The sequence below is a fragment of the Alexandromys fortis genome, unplaced genomic scaffold (assembly GCF_014885135.2).
Source record: "Alexandromys fortis isolate MF-2015 unplaced genomic scaffold, M_Fortis_MF-2015_v1.1 scaffold_13, whole genome shotgun sequence".
Taxonomy (NCBI): domain Eukaryota; kingdom Metazoa; phylum Chordata; class Mammalia; order Rodentia; family Cricetidae; genus Alexandromys; species Alexandromys fortis.
The window spans coordinates 15,844,372-15,868,242 of record NW_026067908.1 but is presented as its reverse complement, the minus strand read 5'-3'; the positions used below and the strand labels follow the sequence as shown (position 1 = coordinate 15,868,242).

General features: G+C 43.5%; 1 protein-coding gene and 1 long non-coding RNA gene across 5 annotated transcripts in view; one reads left to right on the top strand and one right to left on the bottom strand.

Moving 5' to 3' along the window:
• The window catches only part of Fggy (FGGY carbohydrate kinase domain containing), a 363,677-nt gene that overhangs the window by 173,172 nt on the left and 166,634 nt on the right, over positions 1–23,871 (top strand). For all 4 annotated transcript variants that reach the window (XM_050136146.1, XM_050136144.1, XM_050136143.1 and 1 more), the window contains exon 7: positions 7,445–7,573. In XM_050136146.1, the coding sequence (XP_049992103.1) occupies positions 7,445–7,573 (129 nt within the window). The remainder of the gene's footprint in view (positions 1–7,444; positions 7,574–23,871) is intronic.
• LOC126497910 (uncharacterized) lies at positions 1,272–7,438 on the bottom strand. Its single transcript, XR_007590717.1, has 3 exons — positions 6,801–7,438; positions 5,816–6,234; positions 1,272–3,000 (listed from the first exon to the last, which is right to left on the bottom strand). It is a non-coding gene; the product is annotated as an uncharacterized lncRNA (long non-coding RNA).

Sequence of the window (23,871 nt, the reverse complement as noted above, 5' to 3'; positions counted from 1 at the left end):
TGGACTATAGGGAGTGGCAATATAAGAAAGTAGGTGTGGCCTTGTTGGAGGAAGCAGGTCACTGGGGAGGCAAACTTTGAAATTCCATATATGTTCAAGCTATGCCCAGAGTAGGACAGTTCACTTCCTGCTCCCCACAAGTCAAGATGTAGAACTCAGCTACCTGTACAGCACCAGGTCTGCCTGCATACTGCCTTGCTTCCCATCATGATGTTAATGGACTAAACCTCTGAAACTGTAAACCACCCTCAATTAAATGTTCCTTTAGAAGAGTTGTCATGGTAACTGTGTTTCTTCTCAGCAATAGAAACACTAAGACAAGGTGTGTTTATTTATTAATACCAAGTATAGACCAGAATACAAAGTCAAAGACCCTAGTATTTACCAAACAGTCCAAACTGCAGAGTACTTATAAGATGTATTAACTAACAGATATATTTCAGAAGTGGTATTAGAAAGGACTAGTACTTGCTACAAAGTTCTCCTCTACTGTTGATCTAATTTCTACTCTGGGACAGTGGGTGGCACACGGTAGCTGTCTATTTACCATTTCTTTAGTGAGTGACAGAGAATATCATATAGTTCCATGTGAAACTGGTAATGGAAATAAAATTTAATTTCTAGTTACAATGACATGATTTCTGAGAGGCACATAAAAAGTTGTCCTTAAACAAGTGGCAGAGAAATGCTAGCTTTGGGTTTCTTATGCATTCTCGAGCTGGCCGAACCATTCTGGACAAACGTAACTGCAGTTCAGGAGCTAGAACTACTGGAATCTTCTTGGCCACCTTTTACCTGTTGTTCCAGATCTAGAAAATCCCCAGAGCTGACCTATCAATGTGATCTGAGTCAGGCTAGACTGTGACATTCTCTGGAGCCATCCAAGCATGCTCCATGTCTGTGTGAGATGCTCAACTTAACAATTGCCACTGAATACTTTTCTCATATCCCCAGCGCAGTGTTTGAGAATTGCGTGTTCTCAGCTTCGTTCCCCACCTTTAAATAAGATTGAAAGTCATAGGTTGCTGGAAAGAATTCCAGGACTCTCTACATTGGCAGGGCAAAATGTCCTTTAGCACAGTCTTGGATACAGTCTGGTTGTCCTGTTAGCTTTGCCCAGCCGAGCTGGTACTAGCATTCCATAGCCAAGCACAAGGAAGCAGGGTCGCATGCCACCCACGCCCAAACCTCTCTGACATTTCCGTGGGCCTGGAGCCAACTCCCCCCCCCCATGTGTTTCATCTCCCTCTCAGAATACAAAGGAACACTGAACCTTCCAGTTAATTCAACACCCTCCCCCCTTCCTGGAGAGGGTAACAGTTCTGTTGACCATTATAATGCATCTTCTGTCTCCCAGCAATCCACATAGTCATTAATTTCTGCTGCTGACATCAGGAAAGAGGATTATGTGTGTGTCTGAAACTGTTCCCAGAGTGCTCATTAGTCATAGATAATTGAAAAACGGGTAGGGGAAGGTTTGGTGTAATAAGAGCCCCTGCAGCCACCCGATAATTGTAGACTCCAGTTTGACCACTCAGGCCACATCTGTCCATTCAGAGGGGAATTCATGGAGCCCAAGTGTCCTCGGGGCCACCTGACATCTCAAGGTGAAGCGTGTAAACACAGCCAGATCAGAGCATAGGCGAATGGCCCATGGGATTCTTTCCTGCCTTCAGCTTGTAGAGCAGAACAAGGAAAAGATGAAGGGAATCTGCTTTCATTTTGTTTTTATTGAAACCTAAGCTAATTTGGTGTTATTTAAGCAAACAAATAAGGTTGAGATCTGGAAGCCACACAGATAGCTCAGGGGAATACCTCCCGACATAGCCTCATCTGCGCTGTGATAATAATCAGTGTTTTTCTAGAAAATCTCCGGACGTATATGTGCTTAAATGTTCGTAGTCTTTAAAGGGGGCACAAATGTGCTCATTAGATGAGCCCTATTCCACACCCTGGCCTGACCCTTACTTTGTTTTGCACTTCCTCCTAGATTCATACCTTAATTCTACCTCCTGGGTTTTAATGACTATGTAGGATTCTGCTGAATAGATGTGTTTTTGTTTGTTTTCTTTTTTAAATATCAGACCAGAAGAGAAACACCTTTAAAACTATGATTTAAAAAAAATGCTTGTTCAAAGAAACACCAAAGAAACCACAGGTTAATAAAAAGCACATATTCACCCCCACCCCCCACTGGAAACATTTCCTGTGTTTTACCTCCCAGGAATGTAGTTTTATAAACTCGTCCACCACCATTGTTGCTTTTGCAGTGAAGTCATATTCTGCATAATACCTTGCAGCCTGCATTTTCACTTGTTCAGGTGTTTGAAAGATAAAATGTTTCCCATGCTAGCCTTTCTGTGTTCACATAGTAGGTTTATCATTTTAAAAATGGAATTAGAGTGTCAAGTGGGTAGGTACTTACTAGTTTGCTGTCTCTAGCCTTGTGTTGCTCTCACATAGGCTGACCTTATTCCCCACCTCTTCTCAGTACTCCTGTCGCTAATAAACTGAATCCCCCAACTCCTGGCCCCTCGGGATTCCCTACAGTGAACAGCCATTTGTTTTGGTGGAGCCACTTCCTGGAATAGTCTAATTCTAGTATGACTACGTCTATTTTTCGCCTTTGGAAGTCATTCTAACCCTTATCCCGGTGCTGTCTCTACCTTGAATATTTCATTCATTCTCTGAGGTCAGTGTAAGGAGCCCTCCTCGGTTCTTTAGGTGCAACATGCACGGTCTACCTTTCTCCTATCTTCTGCACAGTTAAGATCTTAGTTTTCCATCATCTTAGTTCCAGACTTCATGTGAATCTTTTGAAGTCCTAGAGGCCTCTTTAGCTTCCTTACCAACACCTAGACCTTGGCCCAAGGCAGGTGAGAACTGGTGCAGACCATCTTCTCCGCATTGTTTCTCAAAGGCTTGTGGAACACGTGAGCTAGCGGTTGATGAAGCATAGAAGAAACTGCAGAGCCTGAGTCAGTGACGTCTTGATTAGCTCTGGGGAGAACAATGCTGTGGGTTATTATATTTCATGGTGAACGAAAACATTATCAGATGGCACCTAACTGTCCTAGACCCTCTAAGATGCTTCTGGCTGCGAAAATGAAGATGTGGAGATTTCTTTTCACACAATATGTATTTCCACCTTCCTATCTTATGCTGCGTCCTTCTGGTTTGGATAAACAAAGCTCCTTCATGTTTGGGGTCAGACAGATGATGCCTGCAGGATGGTTCCAATTTAAGAAGGGATGTTCATCATGGTGAGCATTAACTTTTAGTCCTAAATCATTAGCTTCAGAAGCCTGGCTCATCGTCCTGGGCTGAATTCTTTAGGAACTGAGCCGAGACTGACATGGGACGAGTTGTAGACTGAGCATGGTTATCTGTGGAAGCGGGAGACCCTGAGTGGTGATGCAGTTAGAAATTACATTAGTTAGCCAGGCGGAGTGCTGTAGAAGGGTGAAGGGCACCTGCCAGCCTTCCTTCCTCCTTCACCGAGTCACAGGACAGGGGTCCAAGAGAAAGATCTGAAGCTGAGGATCCCTGGGGAACTTGGGGCTGGCAGCTGGCCACTGTCTGTACCCTCAATCTCTTTTAGCAAGTCAGCTTTTCTTTTCTTGATAAGGGAATTCAAGCCATGGCATCGTCTCTTCCTCCATAGTCCCTACATTAAAATTACCGTCATAAAAATCTCATGCCTTTTCTGTTTCTGCATTCCAATTACTCTTTACCTTAACACTTCTCCCTTTGGTGAATGAAGAACTTCACTGCGGTTTTCTTTTCTAGTATCAAGCATATCCTCTCCTAAAATATTGCTGGAATGAGCATCTAAAAACACAGATCCAGCCACCACCCTCTTGCATCACCTCTTCAGTGGGATCTGGTGGTGTCAGCGCTGAGGCCCAAGCCCTGAAGTGTTATTGCAAGGCTTGCTTCTCTAACCATCTCTGTCCATCACCTGCTACTCTTAACCAAACCTGTGCTCTACTGCCTTTACCCAGCCCTGAGCCAATCACCCATGATACGTCCTCTCTTCTATCCTGATTCTTGTTCAAGATGGTCTACCTGTTGAGCGGACTTCCCTGCCCTGTGTACCCTGACACCAGGTCTTCTGAGCTCCTAGGACTCTACTCACAGTCCTCTGAAGCCTCCTCTCACAGGCCAGATTCATTCATTTACTAACTAAGCTGTTTCTAAATCTCCCCAGAGAAAAGCGATCTTCTCTGCTAATTCCAACTCTCTTATGAAACTGTCCATGGAAGTTTCTTTTCTGAAGTCGTAGATGTGGTAGATGAATCTCTACAGTTTCTATTTTTTACTTTCTTATAGAAATCAAGCCTTAAAATAACTCAGCAGGCAAGACTTCTAAATGGTGGTCATTTAAAAATGTACAACAATGCTTGTTTTAGAAATAAAACCCTTGATCCCTTCATTTATTCAAAGCATAGTTGAGAAAAATCTGTGCTTTGATGTCATAGTGTAAGACTTGATGTCAGAGGAGAACCTAAAGCCTACCTCCAATGTTTAAGCTACGTGGCTGCAAGAGACTTACTGTTCCAAAAGTTTCAGTTTCCTGACATCCACCTGTGAGGTAAGGACAAAGATGGATCCTATTGTAGCCCTCTTAGATGTTATTAGCATAATGAAGAGAGAAAATGCATGCTATGTTCTTAGCACAGATAGAAGAGTTGACTCCGGGAGGAATGTCTGTCATATGTTACAGAATATATGTGGTGACATAACTAAGAGACTGTCCAGAATCCAGCTCTTCCACGTTCTTATGTCCTGAAATTCAGTACAGACCAGTGCTTAGCCTTCTTCTACGCCTGTGTTTGTGCATCTGAACCGTGTTTGCTAGACCAGCACAATTCACCAGACATAGCGTATGAGCAACACAGCAGACTTTAAACTCTGTTAGTCCTCATGATAAAGCAAGAAAAAAAAGTAGATGAATTAATTCTGATGTCTTATTTAACTTAATAGATAAAAAATATCATTTCTACATACAATTGGTGTAACGGTTCTTTTTGCTGTGCTTAAGAATAAATCCAGCTCTCCCTTTCCTCCTGAGGCAACATCTGAGCAACACCTGAAGCAGGTGTGAGAGCTGACCCTGAGGTCAGAAGGGCACAAGAGCTGCCCCTGCCCACCCCCAATTACAATACTCAGGAGAGCAGACCTTGCACCCCACGTGGATAGCACAATAGAGCCAACCTCATTGGCAGAGGTTTGGGTGACCCAGCCCCAAAGTTGTGAGCATGGGATAGCTGTCCCCATTCCTCAGCTGTCATGTAGTGGCATGGAAGAGACAGAGGAGAGCCTGCCCTACCCCTGCCCATCAATGGTTGAGTCAGGTTAGAGAGCTGGCTCTGAGATCGTAGAAGAAGGATTCATCCAGTCTGGAAAAGTGAATGTAAAGAATCTCACTATTAATTTTATATCAGTCTTGGGATCTGGTTCAGTGATACTGTGGTTGCCTATTGTAGTGTGCTTGCCTATTGTAGATAGGATCCTGTTTGATCTATCTATCTATCTATCTATCTATCTATCTATCTATCTATCTATCTGTCTGTCTGTCTGTCTTAGTAGTTTCTCTTTTTCTCCTTTTCATTTATTCTTTGTGTCTTTCACATCATGCATCTCCATCCCATTCATTTCCCTGTCCCATGTCTTATCATGTCCTTGCAACCTCCCCCGCTCCAATAAAAGAAAATAAACTTTAAGAGAAAAAAAGAGAGAGAAAGAGAAAATAACCAATCTCGTTGTGGAAGTTGTAGTGTGGTACAGTGAGTCACACAATAGATGCTTTTACCCATATATCTTTTCTTGCAAGTGTCCAATGGAGAGAGTCACTGGTCTGGTTTGAGGCTTCTGGTTTCTGCTACACTGTCGATGCTGGGCCCTCACTGGTTATCTTGCTGATGCCCTGTGATGTGGAGATCCTGTAACTCTGGGTCTGAAGAACTGGTTCCTTTCTGTGCTCCAGCAGATCACAGATGGAACGGATGTTGGGCTGAACCAACACATAATTCTTGTTCTGGGCCTGAGTAGTTGCAGGGTTGGTCAGCCCGCCAGCTCTCCCTTGTCCTCACCACCAGGGTGAGCTCTCCAGCATTGTCTTTGGGAGTTCTCTCCTTTCCGCAGTGAACAAATCTTTGGTTCTATGTCCTCATCAAACATAATTCAGATACTAGATTTCCACTGGAAATGCTTTCCTTTCTTAAATGAATGCTGGAAAAATAAATTTGCACACTCATATTATCCCAAACATACTTTGTTTGTCAGAACACAAATTCAATGTGTTTTAAAATTTTAAATGTAAATGACTTAAAAATCAATATTAAATGAAGAAGATCTAAAACCCACTACATTGATATCAATCTTTTGGGCTAACCTAATTTTAGAGTTAGTTATAGACAGAAGTTTATTATTTAAGATAGATATAAGCATGGACTGGGGAGGTGTTTTATTTCCAGTTAGAGGGTCTTTAGAGCCATTTACCATCTTCACTTATGTGTGTGTGTCTGTCTGTCTATGTCTGTATGTCTTTGTGTGTGTGTATGTATTTGTAATTGTGTGTGTGTGTGTACATGCACGTGCTGAAAATATAAGGCACCTCTACTTAACCCTGACGCTCCCTAAACAATTACAAGTGATGCTTTCATACTCAAGAAGCTCATAGCACACATTCAGAATCCTAGGATCCTGGGGCTCAATAGAGATTACAGAATACATGTGGTCTAAGTCTTACACAGACCCTGCAAAAAAAAAAAAAAAAAAGAGGCAGAAATACTTACAGAATATTTTCCAGAGTGGAAGGGGTTCAGCCTCTGTTAAATACCTCACAACAGATAGGTCATTTCATTTTCCTCTGCCTCACATGGTTTTCTGTGTCCTTATCTTATCTCCCTAACTAGATCGAAAACAAGAACTGCCTTTTCCAGCCCAGCAGTGCCCACACAAAGCTAGAGAATCAGTAAATTATTAACTAAAGGCCTCCCCAATGGCAGGACGTCAAGGTCACTTGAAATATCAGGGTCACTGCATTGCAAAATTCCGAAGAATTGTTTCTGAGCAAGCAATAGCCTCACGGAATCCCCTAAGGTTTCAACTAGCCTGTCTCCTCCAGCTAGAATACACAATTTAAGAAATTCTTTCTTGTAACAAAATATTTCTTTCCTTTACTCTCCAATGGGAAGCAAGCGCAGAAGTCACTTTTCTGTTTCTTTTGGAGCACGTGTTTGCGTGCCTATCAAAGACATATACCAAGATCACAAAATGAGCAGAGGGGTGTTTTATGGGTGCATGGTTTCTGTCTCTGTGCAGTTGAGAAAATGCAGGCAAGGAGGATGGAGCAAAAAAGGCTCTCTTAAGAAAACCCTCTGTTCATGTTCGAGTTTTCCACACTGATGGGTGTTTGTTTTCTCTCCTGTCTACCCAGGAAATCTTGTGCTGCCTCCTGGAACTTGTCTTGGAAGTGGGCTCACACCAGAGGCAGCCAAAGAGCTGGGTCTTCCCTCGGGGATTGCTGTGGCGACCTCACTCATCGATGCCCACGCAGGAGGACTAGGTAACCTCTTCTATCCCAGCACCGGTTCTGTGGGTTCTTTGGGCAAAAGAAATGTCGCCAAGAGCCCAGAATACATCTTTTCTGTTTACTCAGCAGAGGTCAAGGGCTGATGATTTAAGGTGAAATAAGAAAAGGCCTTTATACACATAAGCATTTGGATAGAATTAGAAAACTCATAATTAAAAATAAAAGTTACAAACTATTAATTCCTTAATACATAATCATATAACATTAATCTAGACAGTTCTCTAGCGTCATGAAAATTTGGACAATGTATGTTTACTTCCGTCCCCAGCGTGTGATGGTAGGGTGCTTTCATGAATTCTTTCTTTACTAATGGTAGCGCAAGATCTTTATAAGCATGATAGATTTGTTTAATAAAATATTTGGCTTTTTTCCTAAACCCAATTACTTGATTGAAGTCTCGATTTAATTTCCTATATAACTTTCAAGTCTTCACTTCATGCATTTATTTATTCATTTTTCAAAACCCCATTGGCTCCTCACCATACACTCTGGCGCGGTGCTAAGGGAAGGTGGACGTGAAACAAAGCCTGTGAAACGCTTGCCCAGCTCGCACAAGGCGTGTGATTCAGTCCTCAGCACCTCAAAGCTACATGAAATAAAATAAAACAAAACCAAATTCTCTTCCCAAATTTTAAGAGGAAAACATACAAGAAAGCGGAGAACGCTAGTTAAATGTGGTGGTTCCGTTCTCGTCTTCAACTCAGCTGTAGTTTCCTTCTGTTTTCTCTTTTGATAACTATGATTCTCAATCTCTCAATTTTACTACATTTTTATATATTCCCCTATCCTTTCAGTACAACAGCGTTTGTTTCCAATGATGGCTTGTCATTTGTAAGGCAAACGTTCCAAGTCATGCCATTGAATTTTCAGAACTGAATAGTATGAAGTAGAACAGAATAGGGCAGAACACAGCAGACTGAGTGTCTTGCACAGCAAGGGTAGGTAAGTACTGTGGTGTTAACCTGTTTCCATGTGTGAGTATATGTAGATGCATACCAGGCCATGGCTAAAATGAATCTCTTATAATGGATTAAGGTCACAGAACTTTAGTCAAGTGTGGTGACACACGTGTGGTTTTTGCTACCACAAAAGTGGTGAGGCAAAAGAAGTGAGGCAAGAGTTCAGCCATTCTGGTGGTATAGTAAGACTCCAATTCTTAATTGCTGATTCACGTTTTACCTTAGAACAGCTATTCACATGAATAACCCTTTCATGGTGTTCCTAACCATTGGAAAACACAGATATTTATAATTCCTAACAGTAGCAAAGTTACCTCTAGAAATTAACAATGAAAATATTTTATGACCACAACATAAAGAACTGTATTAAAGGATCACAGCATTAGGAAGGTTGAGAACCACTGCCTTCAAGTCAAGAGCTGTCTCTTCAAGGACTCACCATAGATTGTGTTTCCAGATCTCATTTCATTACATCTCTGTCTTGGCACATGTGTTATCTTCCTAGAAATGACTATGAGAATCTCGGTCTACTCTGTGCTGCTGTAACAGCACCCCTGAGGCCACAGATACCAAGAGTATATAGATTTATTACAGCTCTGTAGCCTGGAATCTCAGAAGACTCACATCTAGTAGCGTTCTGTCTGTGTTAGAAGGTGGAACAACAAGGGAGCGTTTTTGCACGTGAAAGAGAAAAGAAGTTGCTTTTATTGGGAACCTTCTCCATTAATACATAACCCATCCCTACCACATGGGATACCTCTTACAGCTCCCACTGCTCAACATTGTCACCAAGGGGGAGGCTAACCCTTGGTGACAATGGTTAGGTAACCCCCTCCAATTTGAAGGTCATTAAACTTTCTCCTTTACAGCCTCTATTCATTGGAACAGCTAGACTGAGAAATTCTGTAAATTGTGCTCCTTTTGTTGTATTTATTTGTTTGAGGAAATGATCATATTATGTTGTAACTTTATGATTGATCTGATTGTCTTTTCTAACCAGACTAGGAATTTCTTGCGAACAAGGACACTGTATCTTTCATCTCATGCTCCTAGTGCTGAACATTGCATCGTTTTTTATAAGTAGCTGATAAATGTGTTGAGTAAGGTCACATTGAACTTTAGAGTGAAGGTTGATCTGTTTCTGATGTGTGGGGTTGGGTGACACTCCTCACCAGTCTGAGAGCCCCTTCCCGGCTCATCTTTCTGTTCTCAGGCTCTGGCGCAGAGAAAGAATAAACAACAGGACTGCCGGTGGGAGAGTAGGCTGCGGCCACAGGCAAGGCTCTTTCTCTCCAGCGTTTCCCAGTGCGAGCAGTGCTTCTCGGTAAAGTGTCATGCTTTGAAGTACAAGCCACGGAGCTGGAGGCGTAGACAGACATGGCGTGTTCTCGTCTCATAACTGTCCTGACAGTGCAGATCGTGGAGCCGCTCAGGGAAACTTTCTTCATTTTCTTTTGCAATTCTCCCTGGGGTGACAGGCTCAACCATTTGCCTCACCCAGGTGACGAACACTTGGCTGGGGCCACTAGGTGCTACAGGGAAGAGAGCCTCGTCTTGGGGAACCACAGCCATTGTGGTTTCCTTGTCAGCTTCCCTGGCCTCCCTAAGGACGTGTCAAAACACACCTTCGTATTTCTGCCCAGGACATTTTGTGCTGTCCATGAGGGGTAAACTCCCAGATGACCTCCATTTGGTGTCTAAAGACAGAGCTCACTGACAGAAATTTCACCCCCAGGAGCTTTGGCTTATGTCTTTTGTGCCCAGGCTCTCCCACAGTAATGAGTTCCCACCTATTAAAAGTGAATTTTGAAGTGGAAAGATAGAATAAATTCCTGGATTCTTAAAGCGCAGAACCCAGGTGCCTGTGCTGGCGGGAGAAGGCAAGGGAAGGGATTCTCACTGCTGTGGAGTGGGAAGACTTGCTGATAATTCAGATCAAATGTTGTTCTTCTAGCTTCTTACCCTGCCTCTTTTCCCCAGCACTTTACAGGATTAGGATATCTGGGAAAGTCAAGAGGCCTGGAAGCAAACATTCTGCTCATTTTCCACCTGAGTGTGTCATGTTGGGATTCAATGGAAAACAGAGGTCAGAGAGACCTGAATGACCATCTGACCACAGATGGACTAAAGATAAATATCAAGTGTGGGCGGCCTGTCTGTGCTGGGTCTGGACACCGGAGACTGTCAGCAATGAACAAAACTGACAAGGGGAGCTTTGTATTGCTCTCCCTGCTCTGTGTTTCTGTTGGTTCCTAGTATTGGTTTGAGCCCGCAGATCTGACTCGACTAAATCCCTGTTCTGCCTACAGGCAGGTTACCTCTTCAACTCTTGTTTTCTCTTTTATGGGAAGAGCTACCAATGGCCCTTCGTGGTTTTTCTGTGAAAACTGGTGATATCTACATCACACATGTGCCCAAACACAGACACAGATACATGCACACACATGCTCACACAGACAGATATACAGATGCAGACACATACACACACCCCCCCCCCCCCTCTCTCTCTCTCTCTCTCTCTCTCTCTCTCTCTCTCTCTCTCCTTTTCCCTTCTTTTCCCTGTGCATAGGCAGGCAGAGAAGAAAGAACCCAAGTCTCTGACCCCCCTGTCTCTTCAGAAGTGGCCCCGATTGTCCTCCTCATGACCTTTAAAAGAATATGGGATTCAGTACCCTAAGAAGTTACATAGATTTAAGTCCGAAACAGCCTTCAGAACTGATGGAGCGAACCCGGTGCTGAGCGACCCCAAATGTCATGATAAGAGCCTAACTTTGGAGTGGGAGTGGTATGCCAGCCGTCCTGTTCTCTTACAACACTGCCCTGACAACCATGGGCAGGTCATATGCTGACCTGACATGATCAGGCTTGCACCCCACATTCGGAGAAGTGGTGGGGGTCACCTCTCGGCAGAAATACCCCATAGACTCTCGTTCCCAAAGACAGCCTGGGATGGAAAGATAGGGATCAAAGAGCAGCACAGCTCAATTCATGGGTTTTCCAGCTCTGGAAACAGGAGGAAGGACTTTGTGGGAATGAAAAATCAAAGATAAAAGAACATTTTGTTCTTAAGGGACTGGTTAGTGAGTTCTCCAGCAGACAGCCAGCAGATAGGAGTAGTTTTGTTTGCACTTTGTGGGGGTGGTTCTGGCCAGGGCTCCTGCTGCTGGTATTTTTCTAGCTTGTAAAAATAGCATTAACTTTGTTCCAGGTCTGTTCTTGGCTCCAGCGCCCCAACTGTCCTGAAAGGAAATAACAACCTCATTTCTCTCTCAGGCCCTCTTCTCCTTTCAGTGGCTCTTTTCTATCAGACAAACTTCTGACTGCCCATCAGATGCTTGCTGCTGTCTTCTTTAGGAAGCCTTCCTTGACTCCCAAGCTAAACGAATCCTTCCCTGTCTATGTGCTTGCTGTATCTTATGTTTGCTGGTTTGTATGTTAACGTCATCTCATCTACTCTTGTGTAGGTTCTTGTAGCATACTGTCATTTCATCCTGAGTGGCTAGTGTCACAGTGAGTGAGTGAATGAAAGAGTGCCATTGAGTCCCTAGTGGATGCTTATTTCAGCTGGGAGGCAGGTGTCTTTGTACAGTAGCTGTACCTGGCTCAGTTCTTCAATAGAAAGCATTAACTCCAAGCAATTCCTCAACTGATCTGAGATGTCTGGAAATCTCCACAAATTTCTGTTTATGCTCCTATTAGCCTGATTTGGTAAAAACAAACTTTTTCTTCTAGGTTGAGCACAACTTTTTAATTACTGACATTGGATTCTCTATCAGATGTAGCATTGTCTTAAATTGCTCTTCTGAGTTGCAGTGTTGGAAAAAATAAGGACTTCCTCCCTCCCTTCCTTCCCTCCCCCTCCCTCCCCCTTTCTTTCTTTCTTTCTTTCTTTCTTTCTTTCTTTCTTTCTTTCTTTCTTTCTTTCTACTTTTTGTTTGTTTAATGGCAAAAGAATTAGTTTAGCCGGTCTTAGGAAAAAACTTCTGGTCCCTGCCTTGCTAGAACAACAATTTCTTCCAGTGAACAACAAACCATGCCAGTCTCTTTCTTTCCTTCTTTTGTCTTTTTCTTTTTTCCTTTATTTTTGTGTGTTTTGTTTTGACACAGGGTTTCTCTAACAGTCCTGGCTGTCCTGGACCTCACTACGTAGACCAGGCTGGCCTTGAACTCACCGAGATCCGCCCGCCTCTGTGCCCTGAGTGCTGGGATTAAAGGCGTATGCCACTACCGCCTAGCCCATGCCAGTTTATTATCTCACCGTTTTCTCTTCTGGAAGAGAGGGCAGGCAAGCAGCAGAATCCAGTAATGTGATTTGAGGAGTGTTTATTTATAATTAATATGCACAGATGGATATTATGTGTGGATATGATGCGTGGCATATTTGATGACAGATATTGTTCCAAGCAACGATCTCCTCTATTTCTAAACTTGAGACAGAAGCACATTTCTCCTCTTTGTGGAATCACTCCTAACAGCAACTATGTAGTTTAAGGGGACAGATATGGGAAGCCTTATTTGACCATGGGGGCACCTGCAACTCAGAGCTGAATTATGGACCCAAGAATCTATTCTTCTATCTGTTGTCTCACACTTAAGAAGAAGCTCTTTGCATGGTGCTTTTCCGTTACATTTGTCAAATGGGACAACGGTGGCTCGTACGGCTGCCTAACTTTGTCAGAACCTACATGGCAAGGTGGAGGTTTGTGAGGAAGCCTGACTGGTCAGAATCCGTGACTCACACTTATCACTGTGGAATGATGGACCTATTAATACATGGTTGGTCTACTTTTGAATTTGTCCCCGAGAATATCTAAATAAGTAACAAACCTTGAGGAAAGGCTTTCAGCAAGTGTATACTGACAAGCCGCTTTCCTGGCTGATGAGGGTGGAAGGTGAATGCGAGAAAGCAATGGAGTTTTGGAAAATTGCAGCCTAGTAAACAGGCAAGTACAGTAATTACCGTTATTTGCGCTGAGCGTGGAAGGCTTTGGTAAAACATAAAATAGCCTCAAAATGGAGACAGGAAATTACAGAAGCATCCCTGGGTAAGAGATGCCTGGAACTGTGCTCACAGCAAGCCACACCATTATTAGTTCTTGGAAAGTAGAATGTGTTTGTTCAGTCACTTTTAACTAAGTATTACTTTTAATAATACATTGATAATATCAGCATCTTTAATAAGAATCACAGTTCTTAGTACTGCATGACCATATCCTGCCTGCCTTCCGTGGCCCCAGTGCTCCGCCTGGTGCTCCTCCTACTTTATCTTTACCCTTTTCAGCAGTCCTCATAGATAAAGGTCAGTTCCCATGTTGTGAGGCACACAGTGACATTTCCAGAATCTCATAACTAGTGTCTTAGCTAGCTTTGCACTTGAGATTGAGTCTGTAGCTCGTATTCCTTTCTTTAGGCTGGTGCAGCTCAAGCAGGGGTGACTTTAGACACCTGCATTCTACCTAGCACAGAGTCAGCACAGCTGAGGAGGAGGAAATATCACTGGCGTGTGACAAAATGAAGCCAGAGGTGTTGCTAGCTACCCTGCATGCTCAGGCCAATCCCTGCCACAAAGAAGCCTTGTCCAGCCACGGACTGACCTCCCCAGCATGGTGGCTGAGGAGCCTTGCTCTGCTCCAAACACCTGCAATGATACAATATCCCATTTTCTATTCAGCTTATTTCTGTAGAAGCCAAGAACTAAGCCAAAACAATGGTTTTTGCTAATGTGGTACTTTTTTTTAAAGTAATATTCTGAGACATAAATTCCTCAATAAAAGTAACCAGGTGATAAAAAGAAATGGAAGACTGAGGAGTCAGGATCCACATGGCTTCTTCAGCACCTGTCCTTCTGACATCGAGCTTCTGGGACATGTGGTTTTCTTCCCATGCTCTCTGCCTCTGTCCTGTATGTCCATGCTTCACTGCTGAGCATGGATCCTTCTCCCCTCCTAGACATTCCTAGTCAGGCATCAGATACAGTCAGACTTCAGTGCTGCCTCTGCTACAGCTTCTCCAAATCCCACTCTCCACCGAGTACTAGTTGCCCTCTTGATGTTTCTCCTCTATATGTTCTACCTACTTCTGCGTTCCTTTGCATGCCTGCCATCCGACGTGAATCCTACTGACATGACAGCTATGGAAGGGTTCTGTGACCTCTCAGTAAGGATCACTAAGTCCACAAAGAGGGACTTTGAAATGTAGATTTCAGATCTGATTGACTCATGAAGCTAGATCTGTCTTTGTGTTCACGAGATGTCACCTGGAACCCAGAGGAGCAAAAATATAAATTCTGATGACATGGGTTCAGAACAGTCGTGACGTTCAAGCAACAGGTGGGCCGGCGTGAGATCAGAGCTGAACGGGCCAGACTCTGGGTCAGAACCGGCAGCAGCAGGAAGCTTTTCCACGGGGCACATTTAAAACAGAAAGTCCATAGAAGTGGAGGGGATTCCAAGCACTGATAAAGCCATCTGTGGAGACTGGAGGGGGAAAGGCCGTGCCAGGCCCCGAGCAGATAGCAGACGCACGACTTCAGGGAGTTTCTGGGTCTGTCTGATCAGAAGCAGAAGGAAGAATGCGTTAATATGATTTCAGGACTGTGGTTTTAAGCCGAGGTTGGATCTAATGAGAATCACCGCTGCTGGAGATCAGCAGCTGTATGAGGGTGGCAGACATGTGGTAGAGGGGCACAGGGGATGATTGGGGTGGAAAATTTGGGGGTTTCTGTTCTCAGACTCCGGGGCTTTCTTGGAGAGCTGCAGAGGAGTGGCCCGAGCCAGGTGAGCAGTTTCTTACCTGTAGACAAGAAGCTGAGAGGGATCCAGGCCTCCGGGCTACAGCCAGTTCCTCCAGCTCACACATAATTCAGTATGCGAAGCCGTGCCCCTGCCGTGACATCATAGTGTTTGCAGTGTGATATACACATACTCCTCTTTGGATAATGAGTTAGCATACGGTTTGGGAACGCAAAGGCTACCCAAAGAGTTTCTGTACTAAATTCTCTCATTTGCAGATGAGAAAACCAGAAAATTACTGTCAAAGCTTGATCGAAAAATCTGTGTTTTCTCTTTCAGCTTGGCGGGGCAGCCAGGGCTTTGCTCCATTATGTAACAGTATCTCCAGTTAGGAAAAACGAACGGGCCCTGGTGTCTTCTTCCATTCCTTGCCGTAGCTCCTAGGTAATGGCTGCAGTCTGTGTCACAGCTGGCCATGAAATAGGTAAATTCGTTTTTCGAAGCCAAACATGAATAAGTTTTTTTTTGTTTTGTTTTGTTTTGTTGCTGAAATCTACAAAGCTCTAATATGCCTCCTACAAAGCTGTCAACAATCAAAACGCACAGTGGAGAGTTTCCTTTGAAGAGCTCAGCCTACTTTATTTCATCCACAACGCGTCGAAACACACTTTGTGCCAAGTGTTTGCTCAGGGCCTTTAACACTCACTGCTGTCATCTTGAAACCACTCTAAGCTACCATTGTTTTCTGCATTCAGTGCTCAAGAAAATCAAGGTTTATGAATGTGCTCATTGTAATTAATTTATTTGCATCCCAACCGCATTTGTCCCCTTCCTCTTCTCTTCCCATTCCGTCCCGCTTCTCCTTTGCCTTCAATCCATTTCTCCTCTTCTTCTGTTCAGGAAGGGACAGGCTTTTATGGGTCTCAACAAAGCATGGCATACCAAGTTGCAGTGAGACTAAGCACCTCCCCTTGTATTAAGGCAGGGCAAGGCAATCCAGTATGAGGAATAGGTTCCCAAAAGCCAGCCAAAGCATCAGGGACCGGCTGATTCCCATTGTCTTCTCACAAGAAGACGAAGCTACAAAACTGTCACACATATGTAGAGGTCCTAGGTCAGTCACATGCAGGCTTCCTGGTTGTTGCTTCAGACTCTGTGAGTTCCTGTGAGCCATCTTAGTTGATTCTGTGGGTTTTCTTGTGATGCTCTTGACCCATCTAGCACCTACAATCCTTCCTCCCTTTCTTCGGCAGGATTCCCCAGGCTTAGGCTAATGTTTGTCTGTGTTTCGCTGCATCTGTTTCCATCCGTTACTGGATGAAAGTTCTCTGAGGACAATTGGGGTAGTCACCAAGCTGATTACAAGAGAGGGCAAATTCAGGCTACCTATCCACTATTGTTAGGAATCTTCACTGAGTCATCCTTGTAGATACATTCGAGTTTCCCTTGCAGAAGTTTTCTACCTGACCCTAAAATGCCCCCATTTCTAGTTATCTGTTTCAGTACTCTTTTCCCTCTATCAAGCCCCTTCCCCACCTTCCCTTAGTTTATCCAGATCTCTTCTTCCCTTGCCCCATCCAGGCATTCCCCCATTGGGCCCTCTTTGTTACCTCTCTGGGTCTGTGGATTAAACACAGTTATCCTTTACTCAATCTAGATGCCTCTCCTCTAAAGGGTGGATAAAGAATGTAGCACATTTACACAGTGGAATATTACTAAGCTGTTAAAAATAGTGGCACCAGGAAATTTGAAGACAAATGGATGGAACTAGAGAAAATCCTCCTGAGTGAGGTAACCCAGACCCAGAAAGACAAACATGGTGTGTACTTACTCAAGTGGATATCAGCTGTGAAGTAAAGGATAATTATTGTAATGTTTTGGTACACAATACTGTTTGGTCCTCTGCCCAGGCTATCCTCTTCTGGATCTTGTGCATTTCCCTTCTGGTGGATAGTTTATGAATACATATGTGTCATGGTATGCCCATGCCTTGACTTGCCTTAGCTTATGCTTAGACCAGTCTACACCAGTGCCCCAAACAGGGCAGTACTCCAAGTGATCTTTCTTTGGAACTGGTGCATTTCTAGGTCCATTTATGAAAGAGAAAGTTAAGGTTGGAAACAAGGAAGTGAGTTTGATACAGGCGTTCCAAGCAGCCCCAGAGCCCAGATTCCACCCTATGAGGTTTGCTAGACAAGTCTAGAAATCGGGTAGAGGGAACAATAGAATTCATTGTGTTACTATTCATGCTAGTTTCATTTGTGTAGTATCTTGCCGTCTTCAAACCACCATCCCAGGAACAAGGAAGAGTGCTTTCCTTTGAGTAGCTGAGAAAACTGATACTCGAGGAAGCAAAATGAACCAGCCAAAGCTAGGGGACCAGGAGTGCTTCCCTCCTGACAAGCCCCGTCTGTGTGCCCTGCCGTGTCTTCACATCTGTCTTGCTACAATCTTTGCGTCAAACAGGGAACAAGCTGTGCCCAGCACATCAAGTGGAGTATCTTGACCCGGCGTGAGTGAGCGGCTATAGCCAGAGCCTGTGTTTGTTTACAGCACACCTCTTACCTTGTCCTCAGCCCCAGCACCTTGCCTGCTCTCTGGGAGGAGCCGTATCCAGAGAGCTGAAGTTAGTGTTTCACTTGTGGGTCTATGGCTGGAAAGAAGAGCTGTTGTTTGCTATTGCAGAGCTTAGTGATGAAACTAAAAAGAACACATGATTGTCCAACCTCGTTTGACACCCACTTGTTAGGGACTGCCACTCTCTTTGGGGCCTGGTCTTTAAGATCACACTTGTGCCTTGTTGCTAGTCATTTCTCATAGTACAGAAACCCAACGCATACTGTCCATGCTGCCCCTGGAGCACTCCTTTGCTTTATTATAAACCAGCAGCTAATGGTGGGAAGAAACACATCTCTACTAACTGCCCTACAGGAGCCTTTGTGGACTGCTGGCCACTTGCTTCGGATCTCCTAGTAGGCCTACCTCATTTTCTGTTCTCAATTTTCTCTTAAATATGCATTCAGATATGTGAGTAGATACTCTTTTGTGAAGACAGTATCTGATAAAAGAGAAAATAGCTTTTGAAATTCCCCATCCTGCATTAGTACCTTGTAACAAGCTCAGAGAGTTTGTTGTAATATAGAGAAACCTCTAGACTTGAGTTCTATCACCCAACTGCACTCTCCTTTCCACGGTGTTGAACATTTTGTGTGCTCTACTGTGCATCTGATAGAAGAACCTGACTCTGAAATGAGTGAAAACTGAATGTTTAGAGGTAACACAGCAGAGTAGTAAAGGGCTCACAACTACGCAAGTTACACGCAGGTGTTGGGCCCATAATAAGCATTTGACATTTTATGACTTGTTTTTGCCACCTGTGAAATAGGAACAACAGTCGCTACCTTACAGAGATGTTTAGTGATTAAGTGGACATGCAGTGTAGAAGGCAGAACTGCATGCAAAGGCCACATGCCACTTCTCTGAGATGTGATGGAGGGGTGGGAGAGGAGAGGGAGTGAATATACTGGCTTGCATGGAATAAGTTAGAGCATCACCTAGGATGAAAATTGGGATCTGCATGTCAAGAAGCAGGAGCAGCATATGCCAAGGGTCTGGAAATAATAATAATAATAATAATAATAATAATAATAATAATAATAATAATAATAATAATAAAAAGGCCTGGTGTATGCAGACTGAAGTTTCTGTCCTGCCTGGTCCAGCAGACCTGCAGTCCCAAAGAAACACACAGAGACTTATATTAATTATAAATTGTTTGGCCTATTAGCTCAGGCTTATTACTAACTAGCTCTTGCAACTTAAATCAACCCATAATTCTTATCTATCCTTAGCCATGTGACTTGATACTTTTTCTCAGTGAGACTTTCTCATCTTGCTTCCTCTGCATCTGGCTGGTGACTGCATCTCCATCTTCTTCCCAGAATTCTTTTTTTTTTTTTTTCGAGACAGGGTTTCTCTGTGGCTTTGGAGCCTGTCCTGGGACTAGCTCTGTAGACCAGGCTGGTCTCGAACTCACAGAGATCCACCTGCCTCTGCCTCCCGAGTGCTGGGATTAAAGGCGTGCGCCACCATCGCCCGGCCTTCCCAGAATTCTTAATCTGGTTGTACCACCTATACTTCCTGCCTGACTACTGGCCAATCAGCATTTTATTAAACCAATATGAGTGACAAATCTTTACAGGGCACGAAAGCATTATCCCACAGCACGTGTAGATAAGGAGTGTTTCAGCATGGCAGGCTTCCATTGTGCCTGAGAGACAACAGAATGAACCAGTCTAGAAGACAGCCTGACTGGCATAGTTTGTACCATGCAGCCAAGGCCTGGGGTCATATCCCTGCATTGAGCTTAACTGCTCTGGGCCTCCCATTCTAATACTAGCAAGGAGCCTGAAAGCCATGGTTAAAAAAGGAAAAAAAAAAAAAGCCATCTCATTTTAAGCTTATAACAAACTGCTCTTATGTGGAGTGGCAGATCTGCTAGGCTCTGAATGAGGTGACCATCTCAGCCAGTGATTAGTGCCTGACATGGCAGCACTCTGGCCCGGTCTGCAGGATGGTGCCTTGCAAGGATACTGGGTGTTCCTGTCTATCACCTCCAGCTCTCAACAGCACAGTGTGGGCAGAGCTGATCCTCACCACCACCATTCCTGCCTCTGTCCCCACCATCGTCTTTTGAAGGAGGAACTTTTTTTTTTCGGTCCCTTTTTCCTCACCTTTTAGCTCCTCACCTTGTTATCTCTTAGTGTTCTTCAAATCCAAACAGAAAAAGTGGAGATGATTCATGGTTGCTCTCGTGTGAGCTGGTGACTAGCTTTGCAGAGTCATTAGGGTGTCTGGACTCAAACTTAATGTTGCCATCTTCATTTTGTGGGTGACAGTGACAAATTACTCCCTCCCATGACTTCGCTGTGTTCCTGTCTTACTTGGAAATTACTGTTTACTGGAGACAGAGACTGGAAAATGCCTGGGGGGAACAGCCAGAGAAATCAGTTATTTAGATAACTCCCAATTAGTCGCAGTAAATGAGCAATATGGATAAGAGGAGAGATATAGAGAGGGTATATTTTTACTTAAATCCAGAACAACTCATAGGAGCTTATCTGATTTCTAACTTTATTTACTTATTATAACATTTTCTACACTTGATTATATGTCTGGTCACCTGTTATATTTGAATATAGAATGCCTCCCCAGGTTCAGATTTTGAAACCTTAGTCTCTAGAGGTGCTAATGAAGAGGGCCTGGAAACTCGGTGAGATGGGGCCTAGCTCGAAATGATCGCTGACTGGGTTTGGTCCTCAGGGGCATATTATGTCTGGCTGCTTCCTGTCTTCCTGGCCCACCACAATGAGAACTGAGCACCTCTCCCCCAACCATGCAACAATAGACTAAACCCCATAAAACCAAGAGACAAAATAAATCTATCTTGTTTTAGGTTGTCTGTGTTAGTAATTTGGTTAGGAACAGAAACATAATTAAAATAACATCCAAGTCATTTAAAATACAGGCCACTGTTCAGCCTAGCTTCTAATCGATGGTGGAATTGGGGCTGTGTTATCTTCACGTATCAACCCCCATATGGATCTGATAGTCTTCACCTGGGCACTTTAAAAGGCAGTGGGAGGTGTTTCCAGCTGCAGCTGATCACCTTAACAGTTGTGTCCATCTTGAAAGGGCGACAATTATACCAGGAAACAGGAAGATTGCATTTAACATCTGTGCTTCCGAGGTGGAGCATGCAGGAGTCTTCTGTCTGTTGCACTTATGTGATCTCCATACTTCCTCATTGACAACAGCCTGGTGGCTCTGGTGTGCCTGACTGCGTGGTACTGCCAAGTACACAGCTTCAAACAAGCCCATGTTAACCAACTTATCTGCATTTGATTTTTAAAATCGATTCAAAAGCCCGAAGACTGGAGGTTTTATGTAAACTCAAATCCTCTCCTCTTTTGTCTTAAGAGGATGCGTTATGCTGTTGATCCAGATTGTCACTGGTTCCGGCACTGGATTTCGCTTAGGAAGTTGAAAGTGTGTCAGCCTGAGACTCCCCACCGTGAAGGCCTGCAGTGCTGTCTCCTACCCGTGTTGTTAATATGAGTGAAAACTTCCCACACCTTCTATAAACAGGGCTCTCACAGCTGAAACTTGTAAAGAAAAACCCACACAATTGGATGCTGTGAAATCTATCAAATATCCCCAAATAGTATGACTCTTCAAAGGAGGTAATATATACCGTCTGCTATGTTGTGACGTAATATTATTGCTCAGACTAATGCCTATGGCCCAATAATTCTTTCCACTTGTATATATCCTCATCCCTAAGTATAACACATAGACAATAATATTTAAACACCTAAATACACAATGGCATTCCTGCTGCCTCCCCCCACTTGCACTGTGAGCCTCTTCTGGGCAATGTTATTTGTTTATACTCTTAAACCCAGGAATGACTTCAGCAAGTGAATGAATATATCCATGCATGAATGAGTTTTCTGAGCAGCATGCTAAATATTGGACCATTTAAGGTGCAAATACAATAATCCAAAAAAATTGGGACATGTGGGCTACGTTCTAAAATACACAAAGTGCTATGATTTGTTGATGAATTATTGTGTGACAGAAATGTGCTGAGGAGGCCATATGTATGATGTATACCCACTCAGTGCTTGCTCTTGGCCACCATTCCCATGTGACTGCCTCATACTAGCCACCGTGGTCCCTCTGGGAGGTGGGAAGGACTGAGTATCATTTGAATTGAACCTAGGCCAAAGGATGTTTTGTCCAGAGAAAGCAGTAGAAGGCAGAGGGTTCTGGACAGAGAGCAATATGAGAGCCCATACAGAAGTGGGGCTGGGACATACAAGCACTGCCCTTGGACATCTAAAAGGAATTCCTTCCTATAGAGCTATAGAGATCAGAGTGGCAGAGGCAGATTGGGAGCAGTTCGGGGCCATGCTGACAAGTGTACTTTCCCCTCTCCCAGCCCTGGCAAGTCATCGGGGTGTTATTGAGACAGTTATGTAATTTGACTTCATATGCGTCTTGGTTTGTTTGTTTTGAAACAGGATCTAACTCCAGATTATCCTGGAACTCACTCTGTAGCCCACGTTACAATTCTACCTTAGTTACTGGGATTAGAATTATTAGTTATCATGTCTAGTAAAGGCTTCATATATGGAAAGGCTTCATATATTTTATATACATACATATGTGTGTGTGTGTGTGTGCATAAAGGGCTTGTTTAAAACTGTGGTAATGGGTCTTAAAAGACGATAGGGAATTTGACACCTACTTAGCACAGGAGCCATTGACTGAACAAGAATTATTTAAGACTTTTGATGCTTTTTTTTATTTCTTCTGTGTCCTTCTATTTGACTATTACTAATCTAAATATATAAAAATATCTTTCTTTTTATTTTATATGTTTTTTTTTTATGCCATGCTTTACCGAAAGTGGTAACAATGACAGCCCCATACGTGTCAGAGTGACTCCAAGTCCAGCTTTCTTCCCATCTGTTGTCTTTGGTAGAGATACCCAGAGAGTGAATTCCCTTAAAGCAGAGTTTTGATTCTTGAAGTTAAATTAGAAAAGAAAGAAAGAAAAAGGGTGACTTTCAGAAACTGAGAAAATGCTTGCTGCAGACTCTACACACTATAGGAGTATTCAAGGACCATTCTTGGGCTTAGCAATTTAGATAAAACACGTGGTTGTTTTCCAGGAAGGCGTGTTGTCACTAGGCACTAGTCCTCTGTAAGCACAAAGCACTGTGGTGGACCCCAAAGATGTGAATATACACGAATCCACTTCCTTCACTGCAAGGAAAGGAAAAGTGCTTAAAACAGAGGTGTTGCTATGAGGATTTAAAAAAAATGTATGCAGGAGGCCTTGTAGGGTCTCGGTTCATCTTGGCCTTTGAAAAAACAATGGTGTTGTATTTGCACCTAAACGTAAGTAAAAGAGATTAATAAGATAAGGTAGTTTGGTGGGGAGGAAGGCTGGGAGAGAAGCAGGGGTGGGACAGCCTGCCCTGCTACCCAGAAGCACAGACCCATTGAGCTATTTTGTAATACCTGTGCTGCTCAGTGTGGATGTAGATGTGGAAGTGGGGGGGATAAAGATGAGGAACTATTTTTTGGAAGTATATACATGTAATTTTAAAGGGTTTTATTTTTGAGATAGTAGTTTCTAAACAGATAGCTGGAAGGCAGGGAGGTGAACACATAAGCACCGAATGGGAGATAATGAAGGCTGGAACTAAGTATCTTGAGGGAAGAGTTAAGGTTCCTTAAAAGAGACTAAAGAGCAATTGTGACCATCTTCAGGGTCAGAAGGACTACAGATATTCTTCTCTGCAGCAGGAATAATAGCATGATTGTCTTAGATAGAAGCAAGCAGAGGATGTTTTAAATCTTAGGCCTAACATTGCCCATATTGTGACTCCATAGGCTGCTTTGTTAAGTCCAGCCTTTCATAGGTCAGAAGACGAAGATCAACGGTCATGCTTTTACATATATACATTTTATGCTAAAATTTTCCCATTCTTAAGATACTGTGATTGGA